The sequence below is a fragment of the Heptranchias perlo genome, chromosome 3 (genome assembly GCF_035084215.1).
Source record: "Heptranchias perlo isolate sHepPer1 chromosome 3, sHepPer1.hap1, whole genome shotgun sequence".
Classification (NCBI taxonomy): domain Eukaryota; kingdom Metazoa; phylum Chordata; class Chondrichthyes; order Hexanchiformes; family Hexanchidae; genus Heptranchias; species Heptranchias perlo.
This window is the reverse complement of record NC_090327.1, coordinates 81,172,505-81,191,186: the sequence shown is the minus strand read 5'-3', so window position 1 is coordinate 81,191,186 and position 18,682 is coordinate 81,172,505. Positions and strand designations below refer to the sequence as shown.

Genomic DNA, 18,682 nt, shown 5'->3' with positions numbered 1-18,682 from the left:
AAAAAGTAGATTGCTCCAACAGGCACAGGCACGATGGGCTGAATGTTACAGGAACACATCACCTTCATGTTCCTCTCCAAGACACACACAACTCTGACTTTGACACATATCACTGATCTTTCATCATCACTGGGTCAAAATGCTGGAATTCCTGAGCATCATCAGCACATGGACAACAGTGGTTCAAGATGCAGCCCACCACTACCGTCTCAGGGCAACTAAGGACGGACAGTAAATGTGGCCTTACCAGCAACACTCACATCCCAAGAACAAATTAAAAAATGGCTTCCTTCTATGCTGTCATTTTTGTGATTCATTGGGAGGGACCATCTGAGGCATTCAAAGGTATAGTCAGGTGTCAAAAATCTTTGGTAAACCAACTTTCAAACTTATCTGAGGTAGCCTGTATAAATATATTAAATAAATAAAGTGTGATGACTGTGGCAAATAATGATTAATATGGTTGGTCTGTCTTAATGATGTATAAGAGCTAGTTGATGTCAATTATGCTTCACAATTGGAAAGGTATTAACATTTATTTGTATTTTTACACATGGAGAACTCCAATTTTCTGAAAATGTCATAAGTACATGCAATGTACTGAACACTCAACTCACATTTAATGCAATACAATATTTAAAAATTGTGTACACTTTACATTCCAGTATTGATTTTCTTGATTCATTCACAATAATTCATAGAAAAATAATTTCATGTTTACAAAATAGATCATTGCATCACAATAAATTACAATGATTATATAATTACTCACTTTGTATGTACAAATCAAGAAACAGTCATAAAATGGGTTCACATCATTTCCACAAGGTAGAATAAAAGATTCATTTAGACAATTTAAGGCAGTTTTTTCAGTCAAAAACTATTGGACAGATATCTATTTACCCAACAATATCTATAGATCAATTCTAAAGCATTAAATGTTAAACTTTGACATTACTCTGGAAGCAAATCTGATTTGATATTACCACACATTTCAAAAACAGACACAGAATAGTAAATATTCTGTAAAAATGAGGTGTATTATTTTTCAATAAAGCTCCCTCTTCTGGTCATGCAATGTAAAACCACATGGAAAGACTTGGCAGCCACATTGCTGCTAGTAAGAGATACACCAGATGTGGTACTGTAAAGTATGAATTTAAATGGCAAGACTCAGAACAAGAAAGGTTTTAAAAAGGACTATGTACAATTAAAAAAAAAGAGATATCTGGTAATGTGATATTGGCTATAATGATCTTGTAAATTTGAGTTTCACAGTTAGTGATATCATCAGTATCCCTTGGTTGGGTACAGCCTTGTAACACATTCAGTCATTTATTCCTTATACAGGCTTTCATTAGGCATCTTCAATTTTCACTTACCTTAAAACTGAAGTAAACCCATTCTCAGAAGGTAGAATTTGTGGTGTATAACATACACAAGTATGAAACAGATCTAAATTATGGCTATGTCAATACAGAAAATATTCTGTACCAACCAGATGTAAGTTGATAAATCTAATCTATAATTTATAAAAAATTACAACACGAACTTTTGATATGAACCAAGTTTGTTTTATCATTATACAAATAACTTTAACCAAATCCCTTTAAAATATTAACCTGAGATTGCAACTTGTGTTTAAGAGCAATACATTTTGCTCCTGAAATGGTATACCCCACAAAAACAATAGCGTTAGCAAAGTCAAGAAGTTAATACAGCCATTTATAGACAGTACAGAATGGCAGTGTTGCTTTCCACCCGTGGCTTGATCCTGGTTGCAGTCTGCTAACTTAATTTGGATTCCTGCTTTTCAAGTGTACAGAAAACACAATCTGTCATTCTTAAAATTAAGTTTGGCATCACAAGCCCTTCTGCTTTGGCAATGGCACTTGCTGAGAAATAACTGAGAGCTGGTTTGAAGCAAGTTTGTATTGTTCTTGTCCTGAACCTTGTGGAGGAGATGGTAGTGGGGTTTCTGGTGTAGCTGCAGAGAAGTGCGCACAAAATATAAAGTTATGATTACACCATGGACTTGTTAATGACAAATATATATCTAAAAGTAAGAAAGCATAGAACACATGTTGTTTCTAATATAGTCTGTAAAACTAAATTGATACTGAAGCCATTTGTTAGTTAAGTGTTGTCAGTAATACTGGTACAGTAAAAGATTGTCCTTCCAATTCTGGAATATCGAAACTCCAGGTGTACTGAAGGCCCCCACTGTCCTCTTTGTCTCCGTCATCTTTACTGTGCACAGCACCAACATGGTCCCTCACATCATGCTACAAAACTAATAAAGTGCTGATGGTGCTGCCTTAGTGAGCCATTTGCCTGTTTCTGCCCTTTTTTCACAGCATGGTGCGGAAATTCTAATTCAGGTGATCAAAATAAGTTGATTTGATGCTCACTGAGCAGCACAGTGTCCATGTCCACTTTATTTAGCTGTGCATTAGCCTAGGGACATCATCATTTTAAATTTTCAATAGAGTGGATAATATTTTATTATACATTAGTCACAAACAAGGGGACAAATAACAATGGGGCAGATTTTCAACCTACCACCCAGATGTAAAATGGAAATAAAAACCAGGCGGTTTCTATAACGAGTGGTCAATCCACAACTCTACCCCTCTTGAGTGTTTCCTAACTCTAAACAATGAGGTCTCTTTAGTATGAACATTGTTTCCAAGCTTTTAATAAAATATATATTTCAATAACTAAAATAATATTTTAATAACTTTATTTAAGGATGATTTGTCTGGAGACTTTTGGCTTTCTGTCCTATACTTCTTGCGCTCAGAACTGCTTAGACTTTCATTAAGATAATCTTGACAGTACAGAGTCATAATTATAAATTGATTTTGTAAAAATGGAAATTAAATGGTACATATTATAGGTACAAATCTGCCATTGCTGCACCACCACCAGGTAATACCATATACCTTTTGTGGCATTGTCACTTTTATTACTATTTCACTGTTATGCTGCCTCAACCATGCACAATGCTCGCTGTACAAAATGGTAAGAAAACCAAAACAATACTGTTGTTAATAAACTTTACAGTATCAGGAATAAAGCCTTGCAGTGTCTTGAATGCAGAAGTTTAATCAATCGATCATGATTCTGTCTGAATTTTGCTAGCTCTGTTTATGGCATCGTCTCATCTAATTAATTGAATTAGATTGCAATCCACTTATATCTGATGCACATATAGTGAACAACCACTTACAACAGACAAAACCTCTAATTCCAAATTCAAATAGGAAACCAAGTGCTATTAATTTCCTTTTTATACAGATAATTAATATTATTGTAAGCAATTAATTTGGTTTGGGATTACTGTTAGCTCTCTGCTGATGTTTCTAATCATGTGGCAGAGTGGGGCTGGGCTGGGATGTTCTTGTGCTGAATTGGTTTGAGGAGAAGCTGTAGCATGGCTGAGTGGGGCGAAACTGTAGTAACTGCGTCAGCTGAGCGGGAGCTAGATCAGGATTTCGGGATCAGCTGTAAAGGTACAGGTACAGCTAATTCTCCTGGTGTGCTAAAGGTGACCTTGCACTCAGGTTTATGTTCTGTTACTTGTGCCAATAGGAATGAAATGGAGCCCCACAATTTCTGCCCTATAACATATATGGTAGATAGAATTTCATTGTAATGTACCTCAAATTATAGGTGTCAGCCTTAGCTCAGTGGTAGCACTCACACCTCTGAGTCAGAAGTTGCAGGTTCACTGCAGGGACGTGTACACATAACCTAGGCTGGTATTTCAATGCCTACTGAGGAAACACTGTCTTTCAAATGAGACATTAAACCAAAATCCCGGCTGCCCTCTCAGGTGGATGTAAAAGGTTTCATAGCACCATTCAAAGATCGGGGAAAGTCTCCATGCCTTGGCCAACATTTATCACTCAACCTATACCACTAAAACAGATTATCTGACCATATCTCTCCTTGCTCTTTGTGGAATCTTTGAGCAAATTGGCTGCCGCATTTCTATACATTGCAACAGTAACTAAATTTTAAAAGTACCTTATTGGCTGTGAAGCACTTAAGGGCATCCTGAGGACATGAAAGGCACTATATAAATGTAAATTCTTTGTTTATTTCTTTCCTCATTATTATTGCTGTATTCCCATCACAAAGGATGTTAATACTTTCATAAAAGTCTCAGCCTATTCAAAATTCTATATTAAAAATGTGCACTCAGATATGTGGAAAAATACCTACACATCTGTTCACTGTGAACTGCTGCAGGCATTGAACTGATCAAAATAGTCTGGCCTGTTACTGGATCCTGGGCTACATGAGGGTGTACAGGATGATGGAGGTGGGATGGGTCACTAGTCGTACCTACAAAGGAGGAAAAGAAAATAACATTCTAAAACATGTACTGGACACAACAATGCTTTTTGAAATAAATGTACTTTGTACAAAATGTACAAAAGATAATGTAACATTAATAGATCCAAATTTTTGATGAACACATCAGTCCATTCTGACAAAATGCATTTGATTTTTTTAAATTTACAAATGAAGCATAGTAATTAAACAAATTTAGAGCAGTTAAATAATTTATATAATGCTAAATATTCAGCTATGGAAATATGCATGGTGTACTTTTTTTTAAACTGAACACTCATTAGAACTGGAGGGACTGGTAAATGTTACGGTCGAGGTACGTGCACCCATACAAAAATGTGAGCTGATGCTGGAGTAATTTGTCAATGCGATCAGAAGACAATACATCATTTTTGAACTATTCTTATTAACTAGTCAAGTGAAACTTCCACTTGAACATTCAAATATATCTTGCAAAAAGAATAAAACAATGGTGAGTTGATGCAATCACTACATGGAGTTAATAACTAGTTGGGTTTACTTTATTTGTGAGAGCATAGTTATACAAATACCCCCAGGATTACAGGATAGAATAATCCCACTTACATTTTTTAAAAAGGAATTATTCTGTGAGTACGACTATGTCAGGCTGTTGCTTGACTAGTCTGTGGGACAGTTCTCTCAACTTGGGCACCAATCCACAGGATGACCTCACAGGGTTGGGATTGTCCAAGTTATTTTAAACTTTGTATTAATTCTTCACAATTGAGGGGATTAAAAGTCAACTGCACAGTGTGGGGCTGGAGTCACATGTAGGCCAGACTGGGTAGGGATGACGGGCTTTCCTGAAGGACATTAGTGAACCAGTTGGGTTTTTAATAACAATTCAGAAGCTTTTGTGGCTAATTTAACAATTTACCATGGTGGGATTGTAAACTCAATTTCTGGGTCACAAGTCTAGTACCATACCCACTAGGCTGCTGTATCTGATACCACTTGGGCCTAAAAATTACACTGTGATTTAACATTTATTTTTAAAAGGTTAATGCCTCCACTAAAATATTGGACAAAAAATTTTTTATGCAAATATGTTACCATTCATATGCTATCAGTGCAATTTTCAGCTCAGGGTACTACTTAATCACTGGGACTTGAAGCCAAATCAACGGCACCTGGTAGTTTATAGCCAAAGATATATAGCCAAGATTTATAGCCTAAGATCCTGAGGTTGACTGTACAGCAGTGGCTCTGAATATAATTTTCCAAAATTCTGTGGAAAATAAAATTGTGCCAGAGGACTGGATGGTTGCAAATGTGATTCCCTCTTCAAAACGAAACTAGGATAAGCCAGGAAATTATAGGCTAGTTAGGCTTACTCCAGTTGTTCGTAAACTATTAGAGCCTATAATATGGGATGAAATGACTTAGCAACTGGAGAAACATGAGATAATCAGGCAGTTCATGCTTGACTATCCTTACAGAAATCAGATTGGGTAGATAAATGAAATGCAGTAGATGTTGTTTGTATGGATTTTCAAAAAGCATTTGATCAGGTACCATATCAGAGACATGGAAAAGATAATGGCACATAGAATTAAAGGGAATGTGGCCACAACGATCAAAAGATATTTGGTGGGCAGAAAGCAAGGGTAGATGTAAAAGGAAATTTCTCAGAATTGAAATGTGTGATGCTTCACAAGGGTCCGTGTTGGGGCCACTCTTATCTACCATATATGTATAAATGATCTGGACGTAGGAATTTAGGGAACGATATCAAACTTTGCTGATGGCACAAAATTGGAAGGGGTGGAAAATTGTGACGAGGGTTGTGAAAGACTTCAGGAGGACAGACAGGTTAGGAGAATTGGCAGGTAGGTGACAGATGTAGTGCAATGTAAGAAAAAAATGAAGTAATGCATTTTTTGAAGAATGATTAGAGGCAGGAAATACACCTTCAATCGTAAGATTTTAAATGGAGTAGCGGGATCTTGGTGTGCAGATACATAGATATGGCCATAAAAAAGGAAGCAAAATCCTCAGTTTTATATCTAAAGGAATAGAGTATAAAACTAAGGAAGTAATGCTAAACTTGTACAAGACCTTAATGAGTCCGCAGTCAGGGTATTATGCACAGTTTTGGGTATCCCATTATTGAAAGCATATAAAAGTAATGGATAAGGTGCAGCGTAAATTCACTAAGATGTTACCAGGGATGAGGGATTACAGTCAAGACAAACTTGAACATTTCAGGTTTTTCACTAGAGCTGGGAAGGTTTATGGGTGACTATCGAACAAATGGAAAAAACCTACCATGCCATTGATTTGCTCGAAAGTCAAAACCTCTGAATGCAGTTTGCTAGTGCCACAGAATGTGCCCCATTAACACACTGCATCACAGAATAGTAGAACACAGGGTTTTGCCTGTAATTTCTCACATGAAGAGTTTCCACTTTCAAGAGTCTCAAATTGGAGTTATCAAGTGAAGATAAGATGCTTCAAAGGAAAGGAAGATATCAACAGACTGAGCTGCAACTAGAGGCTGAATACAGAGTAGCATTGCAGGGGCATGGGAATGGGTCACCTTCCAAACTATTGTGCTCTGGGAAAAACTAGAAGGGGAAGTAATTTTTAATATGAAGGGTAGCCTAAGGCCAATGAAATACTTTTTGAGGTGTAGTCACTCATTTTTGTAAGCAAACATGACAGCCAATTTGTGCAGTTAATAATGTTCATATGGGTTAAAAAAAAACTTAAAAATTGATTGGAAAAGACAGTCTCAATGAGATATGCACCAGGATTTCCTTTGAGGGTTCTCCCGATTGGCCACCATGACTTTGGCGGAATCCCTGTTTACACGTCTATTTGGGTATCCGCCGATCTTCAACCAAAGTTATGGTGGCTGATCAGGAGAACCCATGAGGAAATTCCCAGCGATATTACTGAGGTAAAGATTAAAACAGGAAAATATCGGTGCCATTTTGAGTTTCACACTGGATTATTTAATAAATTATGTAGTACAATTATCTTGAACTAATATGAAATCACACATACCTCCTAGCAACATTTCTTGGAGCAAATTATCAATTTTAGCTAGTCCAAAAAGTTTGACAAATTGAATTTGTTCGATCATCTGCCAAGTTATACTTTGAAGAGTAGGTAACAGCAATAGCAGCTCTCCAAATCGTCCTCTGGAATCATACTGTCGATCATTAATGTAATCCTCCAAACTAACTTGAACTTGGTAACGCATATTCTTAATTTTTGATGGATCATTTAAAGCTTTAGCATCTGCGGGAAAATAAATGCAAGATGAAATAAAAATTGTATACATATGTGTCACTAGGGGATAAGGCGGCTAAAAGCAACAGCATAAGGCAAACTCAGATAGGGTGTTAAAGTACACGTTGCCCAATAGTGACTGACCTAGTGATTGAGGATTTGTTTAGTAAAATGGAGTAGGTGAGAAAACCTCTTTTTTTATTGTACAATTGATGTCTGTGGACAATGCAGGTGGTTTTCCATCCACTACAATTAATGGACAAAAAAATTATGGGCTGCATACCTGTCATTTCCCAAGATGTGCTACCTGCAAGTGCCGCTCCCCACAGTGCTGAATTACTGAATCACTGCTAATATTTCCAACCTAATGCTGATGAGAACATCTGGAGCATTGATTTTTCATGTTTGTGCGCACACAGAATTTTCCAAAGCAAAGTTTTCAACTGAATGCATCTCCATGATATGAAATCACTATGGGTTGCATGATGACACTTGATCATGTGCCTGACAATTTGCACTTTTTACCTCTGCTCTTCTGCAGGAGAAGGTTCCACATTACAGGAGGAAGCAAATCCTCATGGGAGGAAGCCCCACCTCCCACCAAAGTGAGGGTCTTGAGTGACTTTGGGTGAGAGGGTGTGGAGGGAGAATCTGATGATGAAGCTGGAGGCCTTCCCCCACTTCAGGCTTTTGCTTCTCACTTTGCTCACTCTCTCACTGGCACCAAAGCACACAGCAAAGGCCAGGACCGTGTGGCACATTGTGCTAGAAGGTATATTTCAAAATTCAACGAAGACAGCCTCCTCTTTTTTTCCAGCTGTTTCTCAGGAGGACCAGTGGCCCAGACCAGCCCAGTACCTACAGCATCTGCATCACTCACTTCTACCGTTGCAAATATCAGCTCAGGTATATCCATCCAGAGGGATTTAACTAAAAAGGTACAGGAGGGTTGATCCTGTGATCCACACAGCACAAGTGAGCAAGCATAATCTTAAAATTAGAGCTAGACCATTTAAGAGTGAAATCAGGTAGTACTTTTTCACACCATTTAAAGTACAGATTAGTCATGATCTGACAGAATCATGGAACAGGCATGAGAGGCTGAATGGCCTGCTCCTGTTCCTAACTGCCAACAGAGAAGGGGCAGAAACTTGCTGCCTGAAGGGCCAGCTCGCATCTATCCTCACCTGTTAAACCCAGAGATTTGGACCTCATGAGGCCTGCTTTTACAAGATGGATGCTTTTTGAACACAGAACCTTCCTACAGTCATTGGAGATTGTGCCAGTCAACCTGCAGGAGCTCACAGCTAATGCGGAGATGTCCACTGCAGCTATGCAGTGCTGACCAGATTCACAGAACTGTACTGCCACCATAGATATCTGCAGCGGAGCGCCCACTGGCAGAGGCCTTGAAGCCAGTTGTATCTCATGAATCTTCAGATGGCTCCTATAGAAGCCTTGGGCTGCAGTGTGGAACACGTGCGCTCTTGCAGTTTCCACATTGAGACAACTGTCAGTCAGAGTTTCACCGACATCACTGATGCCATCAGATCTGTTGTCATGGTAATAAGTAAGTATGGTGAAACAGCGTCCAGTAGAAGGGTGTGGCGGGAGTTGGTTCGGATGAAGGTACTGTCTCTCTGGATGACCACGCATTCACATGCTCACGTCATCCTTTGGATGTGGCAGAAAGCGGGCAGGTCCCGGCATTCCTGGCGTACATCATAGGAACTTGTACATGTGCTCATTTGATCACAATTAAATCTAATTATATTTAAAGGAAACTATTTCATGTTTTTGGTGAGAGTTTCCTGAAATGCCCCCCCCCACCCCTGCCCCCACTCTCCCTCTGATGAGGCTCTAAATTTGTTTTCCAGCTTGCTTAACTGTTGCAGTTATATACAATTCCCCATGTTTTTTTTTTAAATTTCCTTTAGCTGGCACACCTGATGGCATAATGGGCATAATTTTAACTGTGGGTGATAGTGTAAAACTGAGGCTATTGATTCAGCTGCCCATTATACACCTCTCCTGATTATTATTTGCATTAACTTCAATGGAAATTAAAATCGGGAGAGGTGTATAAGGGACGGCTGAATCGACAGTGCCTGTTTTACACTATCACCCAAAGTTAAAATCACCCCCAATAAGTTGAGTAATACTAAGTTTAGCAATAAAAGATATTTCCATGGTGATTATTCCTACAGCCAAATTCTCTGAAATTTGAACTTGATTTTTATTTATTTTTAAATCAGTTTTACCCATGCAGGTGAAATCTTACATTCATCCAGACAGAGAAATAATGGTGAGCTCCTTCAGACTTTCCTAGAAATAACTGTTACAAAGACTGATTTCATTTTTGCTAGATTGGAACAACTAACATTTTTATCCATGTTAATTTGTACCTATTCAGACATTTTCAAAATCATCCTATCGGAACTGCAGATTTCTCTGCAAAATGTACTGATAAAACTGTGGGATGTGGTGGCTTCATAATATATGCATGTAAAGGTCTTTCAATTTTGAATTTATTGATGATGGGGGAAAAAAAATCTCCAAACAGGTGGAGATCTCATTGTACCATTCGATTTAGGAGGAGTTGGGGACATGAATACCAATTTGTGTAAATGGCCAAATTTTAAACACATTATAGTAGGGATAATTTTACAAAATCACACTCCTGGTCCAGAGTCTTTCTAGGTGCGAGCGCATATTGGGAATTCAGGGATGGAGAGCACCTGTCTGAATTCCTATTATGCGCTTCCAGCAGGCAAGGCTCCCCACCAAGAACGGCAGTTTTGCAAAATTATTTATAGGACTAAAAACACTAACCGTGTTTCATTATCAAAAGGTAGTGAAGCAATTCAAACCTCAACTTCAAGCTTTTAAAACTTGTGGCTCTAATTTCGATTCATCAGATAGGTTCTGAACTACTTGTTGCTTCCAGTGAAAGGCAGAGTGTCGTGTCACAATGATGCAATGCTAAACAAATGTTCTGATGTGAAAATTTGTACAGACCTGGATCAAAGAAAACAATTGCTTTCAAGCAGGCATATTCATTGTCATCTATCTGAATTTCCTGGAAAGGCTGCACCAACTCATCCAAAATCCTATTTGCCACACGACTAATTTCCATTTCCGGACTATTGCGATGTATGGCATAATCATTCCCTGTTAAAAATGGCATAAATGGTCAGTATTGTATAGTTCTAAGAAAATGTCTCAAGATTTGTTCACTATAATTATAATGCATTAGTTCAATGGAAGAGATATTTTTTTAAATGCTACCTCAAAGAAAGGTGAATTTAAAGGAAATTTTACCGAGTAATAGAACATCTTTGTATAACATGGATCGTTTTGCCACTCCAAGCAGCAAGTGTTCCCCGGCATGCGCCCTCAACAAAGCAACCTAATTTCACAACAACATGTACAGAGAGGTTAAATCTATACATGTACAAATAATAAGTAACTTCCAAGACTATAAATAGACAATTGTAGATGAAAACAGTGTAATTACTCTTATTAAATCTAGGTTCTAAGCTTCAAAACAGTGGTATTCTGTGACCACAACCCCCCCCCCCCAACCTGGCCCTAAACTACAAGCCAAAATTGTAGAGGCTCTGTCAAATTTTGGGTAGCTTTTGATAGGAACCAAATTAATATTTATGATTTTAAGTAGTGTATGGCACAATAGAATTAGTTAAAACAATTACTTAAAAAAGTATAATGAATGGCTCTTTTTTAATCTGCCTATAAATTTCTACTTTCAGCCAAAGTCAGTAAGCTTGTTTGGCAATATTTGACTCCCACAAATAACACTTCCATTTTAAAATGGTGCCAAACTGAATAGTGTGTGACAGGATACTGCAAATCAAGGAACCAGCGGCAGTCAGATGCTGGCTTTCAAATTCCAGTTCAGATCAGGTCCAAAACAAATTCCAAAGTTGAAATGATTCCAAGTGGGTAATTTATGGCTCATCTAAAAACATTTCAATGTTGTCCAAATTGGATTATTTCAAATAAAAACAGAAAATGCTGGAGAAGCTCAGTAAGTCAGGCAGCATCTGTGGAGAAAGAAACAGAGTTAACGTTTCAGGTCGAAGACCTTTCGTCAGAACTGGAAGATGCTAAAAGAGTCAACGTGTTTAAGCAAGTACAAAGCCAGGGAAAGGGGGGGGGGGGGAAGGGAGGGGAGGGGAGGAAAGAACAAAAGGGAAGGTCTGTGATAGGGTAGAGGGCACGAGTGATTAAATGACAAAAAAGGGATGGTGCAAGGCAAGGAAGAGACAGGTTAAGAAACAAAAGATTGATCAGGAGTAACTGTAAATGACAGCAGATAGTCCAAAAATCTATCTATCTATCTCAGCCTTGAATATATTCAATGACTCAGCATCCACAGCCCTCTGGGGTAGAGAATTCCAAAGAGTCACAACCCTCTGACTGAAGAAATTCCTCCTCATCTCAGTCTTAAATGGCCAACCCCTTATCCTGCGACTATGTCCCCTAGTTCTAGACTCTCCAGTCAGGGGAAACAGACTCTCAGCATCTACCCTGTCAAGTCCCCTCATAATCTTCTAAGTTTCAATGAGATCACCTCATTCTTCTAAACTCCAGAGAATACAAGTTTATGCTTTCTGTTTAGAGAAATGAAGTAAAAGTATGCAGATATACAATGCCTAATTACATTGCTCAGAAGCACCTCAAAACACTTCAACAATGTATATTTATAGAGTGTCTTTAATATAAAGAAATATTCTGAGGGGCTTCATAAATAGCTGTGAGGAACATGGACACAGAGCCAGAAAATGAAAGACTAGGAATGGTGACTGAAAGCTTGGTCAAAAAGAAATCTAGGAGGTTTTGAGTGGTGGGAAACCTTTGGGGTTGAAGGATGAGAGATTCCAAACAGAGGTGGCTGAAAACTCTGCCAACAATGGCAGGGCAATGGAAGCGGGAATACACAGAAGGTTGGAGTCGGGAACAGAGCATTTTAGAAGAGATACTGGCTGCAGTGACAGGGCAGAGCATGGCCGTGGAAGGGTTTATAGACAAAGACAAGAATTTTAACTTTCATGTATTGGTCAATCAGCAATGATGGGGGTGATGGACAAGAAAATCCAGCAGTTTTTGATCATTTATCCTGATGTCAGCCCATAAATTACCAGATTTATTGAATTCATTTTCACAACTTGGTGCAATTTAAATACTTAACCTTTGGATTGCTAGTCCAGTACCATAACCATTACATTAATGTACCTCTTTACTACTTGGTACATAGGAAGATCCCACAGATTGTAATGAACTGAATGACCGATGAAGATGAAGAGCAATGGAATGATAATAAACGATGAGATGAAGGCAGTAATGACAAAGGATCTTAGCTCAGAAAATCAAGATATAGGGCCCGAATTTAGCAGGCCTGCGGGTTCCCAGCGGGTGGTCCTCCGGGAGCGTGGTCAACACGCTCGGCGAAATTAGTGGGTTGCCCGCGCGATCGTAGCAGGGCAACACACTAATAGGAATCAATTACCTGCTCCTCCGGGGTCCACGGTGCTGGCCTGCGCGTCGGTCGGGCTGCGCATGCGTGGTACGATCTGTCAGCTGGAGGCTCTCTAGTTAAAGGGGCAGTCCTCCACTGACAGATGCTGCAACCAATGGGACAAATTGCAGCATGGAGCAGCCCAGGGGGAAGGCTGCTCCCAGTTTAATGATGCCTCACCCCAGGTATCATCAGATGGGGTGAGGAGGAGGGGGAGGACACAGATCTTCCCCCCGGCGGGCGGGAGGAAGCGGCCTGCCTCTGCCACCAAGAAGGCCTGGCTCGAGGTGGCAGAGGGGGTCACCTGCGCCACCAACATATCGCCCACCTGCATACAGTGCAGGAGGCGCTGCAATGACCGCAGTAGGTCAGCCGCAGTGAGAACACAAAGTCTTTCCCCTACACTCTGTCTGCCACAACACTGCCCCCACCCCACATCTCCTTCGGCACCGCCAACACTATTCTGTCACATCACCCTTCATACCCACTCACACCCCATCCTCATCTTACCTCCACCTACTCACCTCGCCAGTACTCACCCTGCCACTAACACGCAACCCACTCCTCATACAATCTCATTGCTCCATCCCATACTCACCCTCTCGTGCATCTCCCTCACGGCCAGCCTCACTCAACCTGTCACCACCTGTGCTGCAGCCACAGGGCATGCATCACATATGCGCAGTCGGCAGCGTAAGGCAAACATCTCGTCAGCATGAAGGGGGTGCACAAGGGTGTGTGAGGGTTTGTCATGGGTGTTACCCATATTGAATTTCAGAGCAACAAACAGCACACATTATATTGACACCACCACTGCCATGTCTCCACGAATCCTGTCCGTTGTGTCCAATAATGCCCGCTCCTGGGTATCACTATGAGGACCCACCACTGATGCCACCCATCGTGTTACTGCAGAGTAGGTGCAGGTGTATTTGCAGGGCTCGTCCGCGCAGACGACTGAGAGACATTGGCGGTGTAGCCGGCTGCACCCTGGAAGGATGCGGAGGAGAAGGTGTGGAGGGCAGTGGTGACTTTGCCAGCGACAGGTAAGCAGTTGGTGCTCGGGACAGCCAGGAGCAGCTCGGCATGAAAGAGGCTGCAGATCTCCACGACTACATGTCGAGCGAATCTGCGCCTCCCTGTGCACTGCTGCTCGGAGAGGTCCGGGGAGCTGCGCCTCGGTCTGTGGACCCTGTGGCGAGGGTAGTGCCCTCTGCGACGCGTCTCTCTCTGCGGTAGCCCTCCCTCCTGCTGTGCAGGTGGGCGTGCAACAACACCGTGTTGGGGGGATCCACGTCTCTGCGGCGGACGGCGTGGACTGCGAGGCTGCTGGTGCTGGTCATGCTCTTCGTCCTCCGAGGGTCTCCACACACCACCCAACTGGCAGGTGTTGGTCTGAGGGGTTGTGCAGGGTAGGTGTGTGGTTCCTCGAACTGGGGCTGCGGTTTCGTGTCGGTCTGTCCTCTGGCTTGGCGGGGGGTGGTGGAGGGCAGGGGTTGCCCTATGTGACGCGGTGGCCTCCTGCGTGGGTAAGGGCTCTCCCCCGTGGAGCGCACCTTGGCACCTGCCACAGGCTGCTGGCTGCAACACGCCTGGTTGGAGGGAGACTGTTTCCCCCAGTGTGGGAAACTCACTGCCTTGAACCGAAAATCCCACACTTCCTCTTTTGACAGCTGCTTCAGCTCATTAACTGACCACAACGAGCAAGGTAAGTACTCTCAAATGCCCTGCGGGATTCCCACCAGCGGGGCTTGCGCGCGCAGCCCCGCACGTCAGCGCGGTACCCGGAAGTGGCCGGGATTTCGTCGCGATCCGGTCACGTGACCGGAGATCGGGATTTTCGGGGCCACCCCGCTGGGAACCCGCTGGAAACACTATCCTAAAATCGAGCCCATAGAATCAGTATGGGTGGAGCTAAGAAATATCAAGGGGCGGGAAACAGTAGTGGGAGTAGTTTACAGTAGTTAGACAGTGTAGAATTCAGGAAATTAGAGAAGCATGTACCAAGGGTAATGCAATAATTGTGGGGGACTTTAACCTTCACATAGACTGGGCAAACCAAATTGGCAAAGTTGTTTGGAGGATGAATTTATGGGATGCATTCGAGACAGTTTTCTAGAATAATATGTAAAGGAACCAACTAGGGAACAAGCTATTTTAGATCTAGTATTGTGTAATGAGACAGGCTTAATTAGTAATCTTATAGTTAAGGATCCTCTGGGGTAGTGTGACAATATGATAGAATTTCATATTGAGTTTGAGAGTGATGTAGTTAAGTCCAAAACTAGGGTCTTAAATTTAAACAAAGCCAATTATAGAAACATAGAAAATAGGAACAAGAGTAGGCCATTCGGCCCTGATACGCCATTCAAAATGATCATGGCTGATCGTCTAACTCAGTACCCCGTTCCCACTTTTTCCCCATATACCTTGATCCCTTTAGCATCAAGAAATATATCTATCTCCTTCTTGAATACATCTAATGACTTGGCCTTCACTGCCTTCTGTGGTAGAGAATTCCACAGGTTCACCACCCTCTGAGTGAAGAAATTTCTCCTCATCTCGGGTCTAAACCCCGTATCCTGAGACTGTGACCCCTGGTTCTGGACTCCCCAGCCATTGGGAACATCCTCCCTGCATCTAGTCTGTCTAGTCCTATTAGAATTTTATATGTTTCGATGAGATCACCTCTCATTCTTCTAAACTCTAGTGAACATAAGCCTAGTCGACCCAATCTCTCCTCATACGTCAATCCTGCCATCCCAGGAATCAGCCCGGTAAACCTTTGTTGCACTCCCTCCATGGTAAGGATATCCTTCCTCAGATAAGGAGACCAAAACTGCACATAATACTCCAGATGTGGTCTCACCAAGGCCCTGTACTCAAATCCTCTTGCAATGAAGGCCAACATACCATTCGCCTTCCTAACTGCTTGCTGCACCTGAATGCTCGCTTTCAGCGACTGGTGTACAAGGACACCCAGGTCTCATTGCACCTCCCCTTTTCCCAATCTATCACCATTTAGATAATAATCTGCCTTTCTGTTTTTACAACCAAAGCGGATAACCTCATATTTATCCACCTTATACTGCATCTGCCATGTTCTTGCCCACTCACCCAACTTGTCTAAATCACATTGGAGCCTCTTTGCATCCTTCTCACAGCTCACATTCCACCCCAGCTTTGTGTCGTCTGCAAACTTGGAAATGTTACATTTAGTTCCCTCATCCAAATCATTGATATATATTGTGAATAGCTGGGGCCCAAGCACTGATCCCTGCAGTACCCCACTAGTCACTGCCAGCTACCCTACTCTCTGTTTCCTGTCAACCAATTCTCAATCCATGCCATTATATTCCCCCCAATCCCATGTACTTTAATTTTGCACACTAACCTCTTGTGTGGGACCTTATCAAAAGCCTTCTGAAAATCCAAATGCACCACATCCACTGGTTCTCCCCTATTTATTCTACTGGTTACATCCTCAAAAATCTCCAGTAGATTTGTTAAGCATGATTTCCCTTTCATAAACCCATGCTGACTTTGTCCAATCCCGTTAATGCGTTCCAAGTGTTCTGTTATCACATCTTTTACAATAGACTCTAGCATTTCCACCACTACTGATGTTAGGCTAACTGGTCTGTAATTCCCTGTTTTTTCTCTCCCTCCTTTTTTAAAATAGTGGGGTTACATTTGCCACCCTCCAATCTGTAGGAACTGTTCCAGAGTCTATAGAATTTTGGAAGATGACCACCAATGCATCCACTATTTCCAGGGCCACTTCCTTTAGTACTCTGGGATGTAGATTATCAGGCCCTGGGGATTTGTCAGCCTTTAGCCCCATTAATTTCCCTAGCACTATTTTTTTTACTGATACTGATTTCCTTCAGTTCCTCCCTCTCACTAGACCCTTGGTTCCCTAACATTTCTGGCAGGTTATTTGTGTCCTCCTTTGTGAAGACAGAACCAAAGTATGTGTTTAATTGTTCTGCCATTTCTTTGCTCCCCATTATAATTTCCCCCATTTCTGACAGTAAGGGACCTACATTTGTGTTCACTAATCTTTTTCTCTTGACATATTTCTAGAAGCTTTCACAGTCAGTTTTTATGTTCCCTGCTAGTTTACTCTCATACTCTATTTTTCCCCTCTTAATCAATCTCTTTGCGTAGGTGTAAGAGGCGAGTGGTAAAATTGAAGAGATTAGCCAAGGTAAACATGAGTCCCTTAGAGGCAGAGACAGAAGAAATTATAATGGATAATGAAGAAATGGCAGAAACATTAAACAAATATTTTGTATCTGTCTTCACAATAGAAGACGCAAAAAACATGCTGAAAATAATGGGGAATCAAGGGTCTAATGAGAGTGAGGAACTTAAAGTAATTAATATTGGTAAAGAAAAAATACTGGAGAAATTAATGGGACTAATGTTTATTAAAACTTCGATTCTTAGTAGCAGAGCAGTGTAGCCAAAGGTTGAAGTTTCAGATGCCACAGCTATGTGACGCCATTATTTAAACAGCTTTAGCTATGCTAAATCTTGAGTTCACGTGCCAGAGCCTCTTGAAGGAATTTAGCTGAGTGGCCACTTTAAGTTGGCTGAACTTGGAACAGGACTAATTTCTTCAACTTAATTTTTCCTAAATTTTTCTGGAAATTTATACAATTTGTAACTAAAATTACAGTTGAGTCATTGAAAAGCAGCCAACAGTATTACCTACTCTCGATATATTTGTCACACCATAGGCACATCATATTGAATATCTGGGATACAAGTTTACTTACTGTTTTGATCAGTCAGAATTTGCTCAGATTTTAAACTACTATCGATCCAGGTCCTGCCTGAACGTCCTTCAATGTAGGCAAGATTACAACAATTCCACATACATGAATATATGCGTAGATGGATGAGTGAATGCATGTTACATACAAATACATACACGCATACACACACTCACTTTAGCAGGAGATATAAGATTCTCTAGTAAAAAGCTAAATGACCGTTTTGAAAGTGTTCATAGTTTACCTGATCATCTAGCGGCAGTTCACAGAAAGCTGGAATGTATTTTGCCCATTCCACCAAAACCAGCAACTGTTCCTTCATTGACTCGCAGACATCACTAATACTAGCAATTTTCTTTGTGGTAATGTCTGTGCTCACTGCAGAAGCGGAGAGGGTGATCTGCTGGGAAACAAAAAGCGGGACCAAATTAAATTACAGCTCAGGAAATGTTAATTGTTTTCACAAGCAGTTGCTGTTCCCAGAACACGATCCAAAGAAGCATTCATGCAGATAATTAAAAAACCAAATGAGATTATTTTTGCTCCACTAGTGACTAATGTGAATGGAAATGTGTAGCCTGTTGTTTGTCCACCGTCAATGAGATTTTAAAAGAACCTGCAAACAGGTTTCTGACTTTAAAAAAGATTCATGCTTTTGGTAGTATGATACCATTGAATAAAAACATGGAGCCAGAAAAATTAGTCAACCAAAAATAAGTGTTTTGTTTGTAAAGAATGTCAT

The 18,682-nt window shown here is 40.9% G+C and overlaps 1 protein-coding gene across 9 annotated transcripts in view; it reads right to left on the bottom strand.

Moving 5' to 3' along the window:
• Positions 1 to 531: 531 nt before the first annotated feature.
• LOC137316678 (hepatocyte nuclear factor 4-gamma-like) overlaps positions 532 to 18,682 on the bottom strand; it is a 188,822-nt gene continuing 170,671 nt past the window's right edge. For 7 of the 9 annotated variants that reach the window (XM_067980567.1, XM_067980559.1, XM_067980550.1 and 4 more), the window contains 6 exons: positions 18,185 to 18,343; positions 10,942 to 11,029; positions 10,639 to 10,791; positions 7,393 to 7,629; positions 4,231 to 4,353; positions 532 to 1,987 (listed from right to left, as the gene is read on the bottom strand). In XM_067980567.1, coding sequence (XP_067836668.1) covers positions 1,863 to 1,987; positions 4,231 to 4,353; positions 7,393 to 7,629; positions 10,639 to 10,791; positions 10,942 to 11,029; positions 18,185 to 18,343 — 885 coding nt within the window. In that variant the 3' untranslated portion in view covers positions 532 to 1,862. The remainder of the gene's footprint in view (positions 1,988 to 4,230; positions 4,354 to 7,392; positions 7,630 to 10,638; positions 10,792 to 10,941; positions 11,030 to 18,184; positions 18,344 to 18,682) is intronic. The other 2 variants (XM_067980533.1, XM_067980545.1) reach the window with 1 other exon arrangement.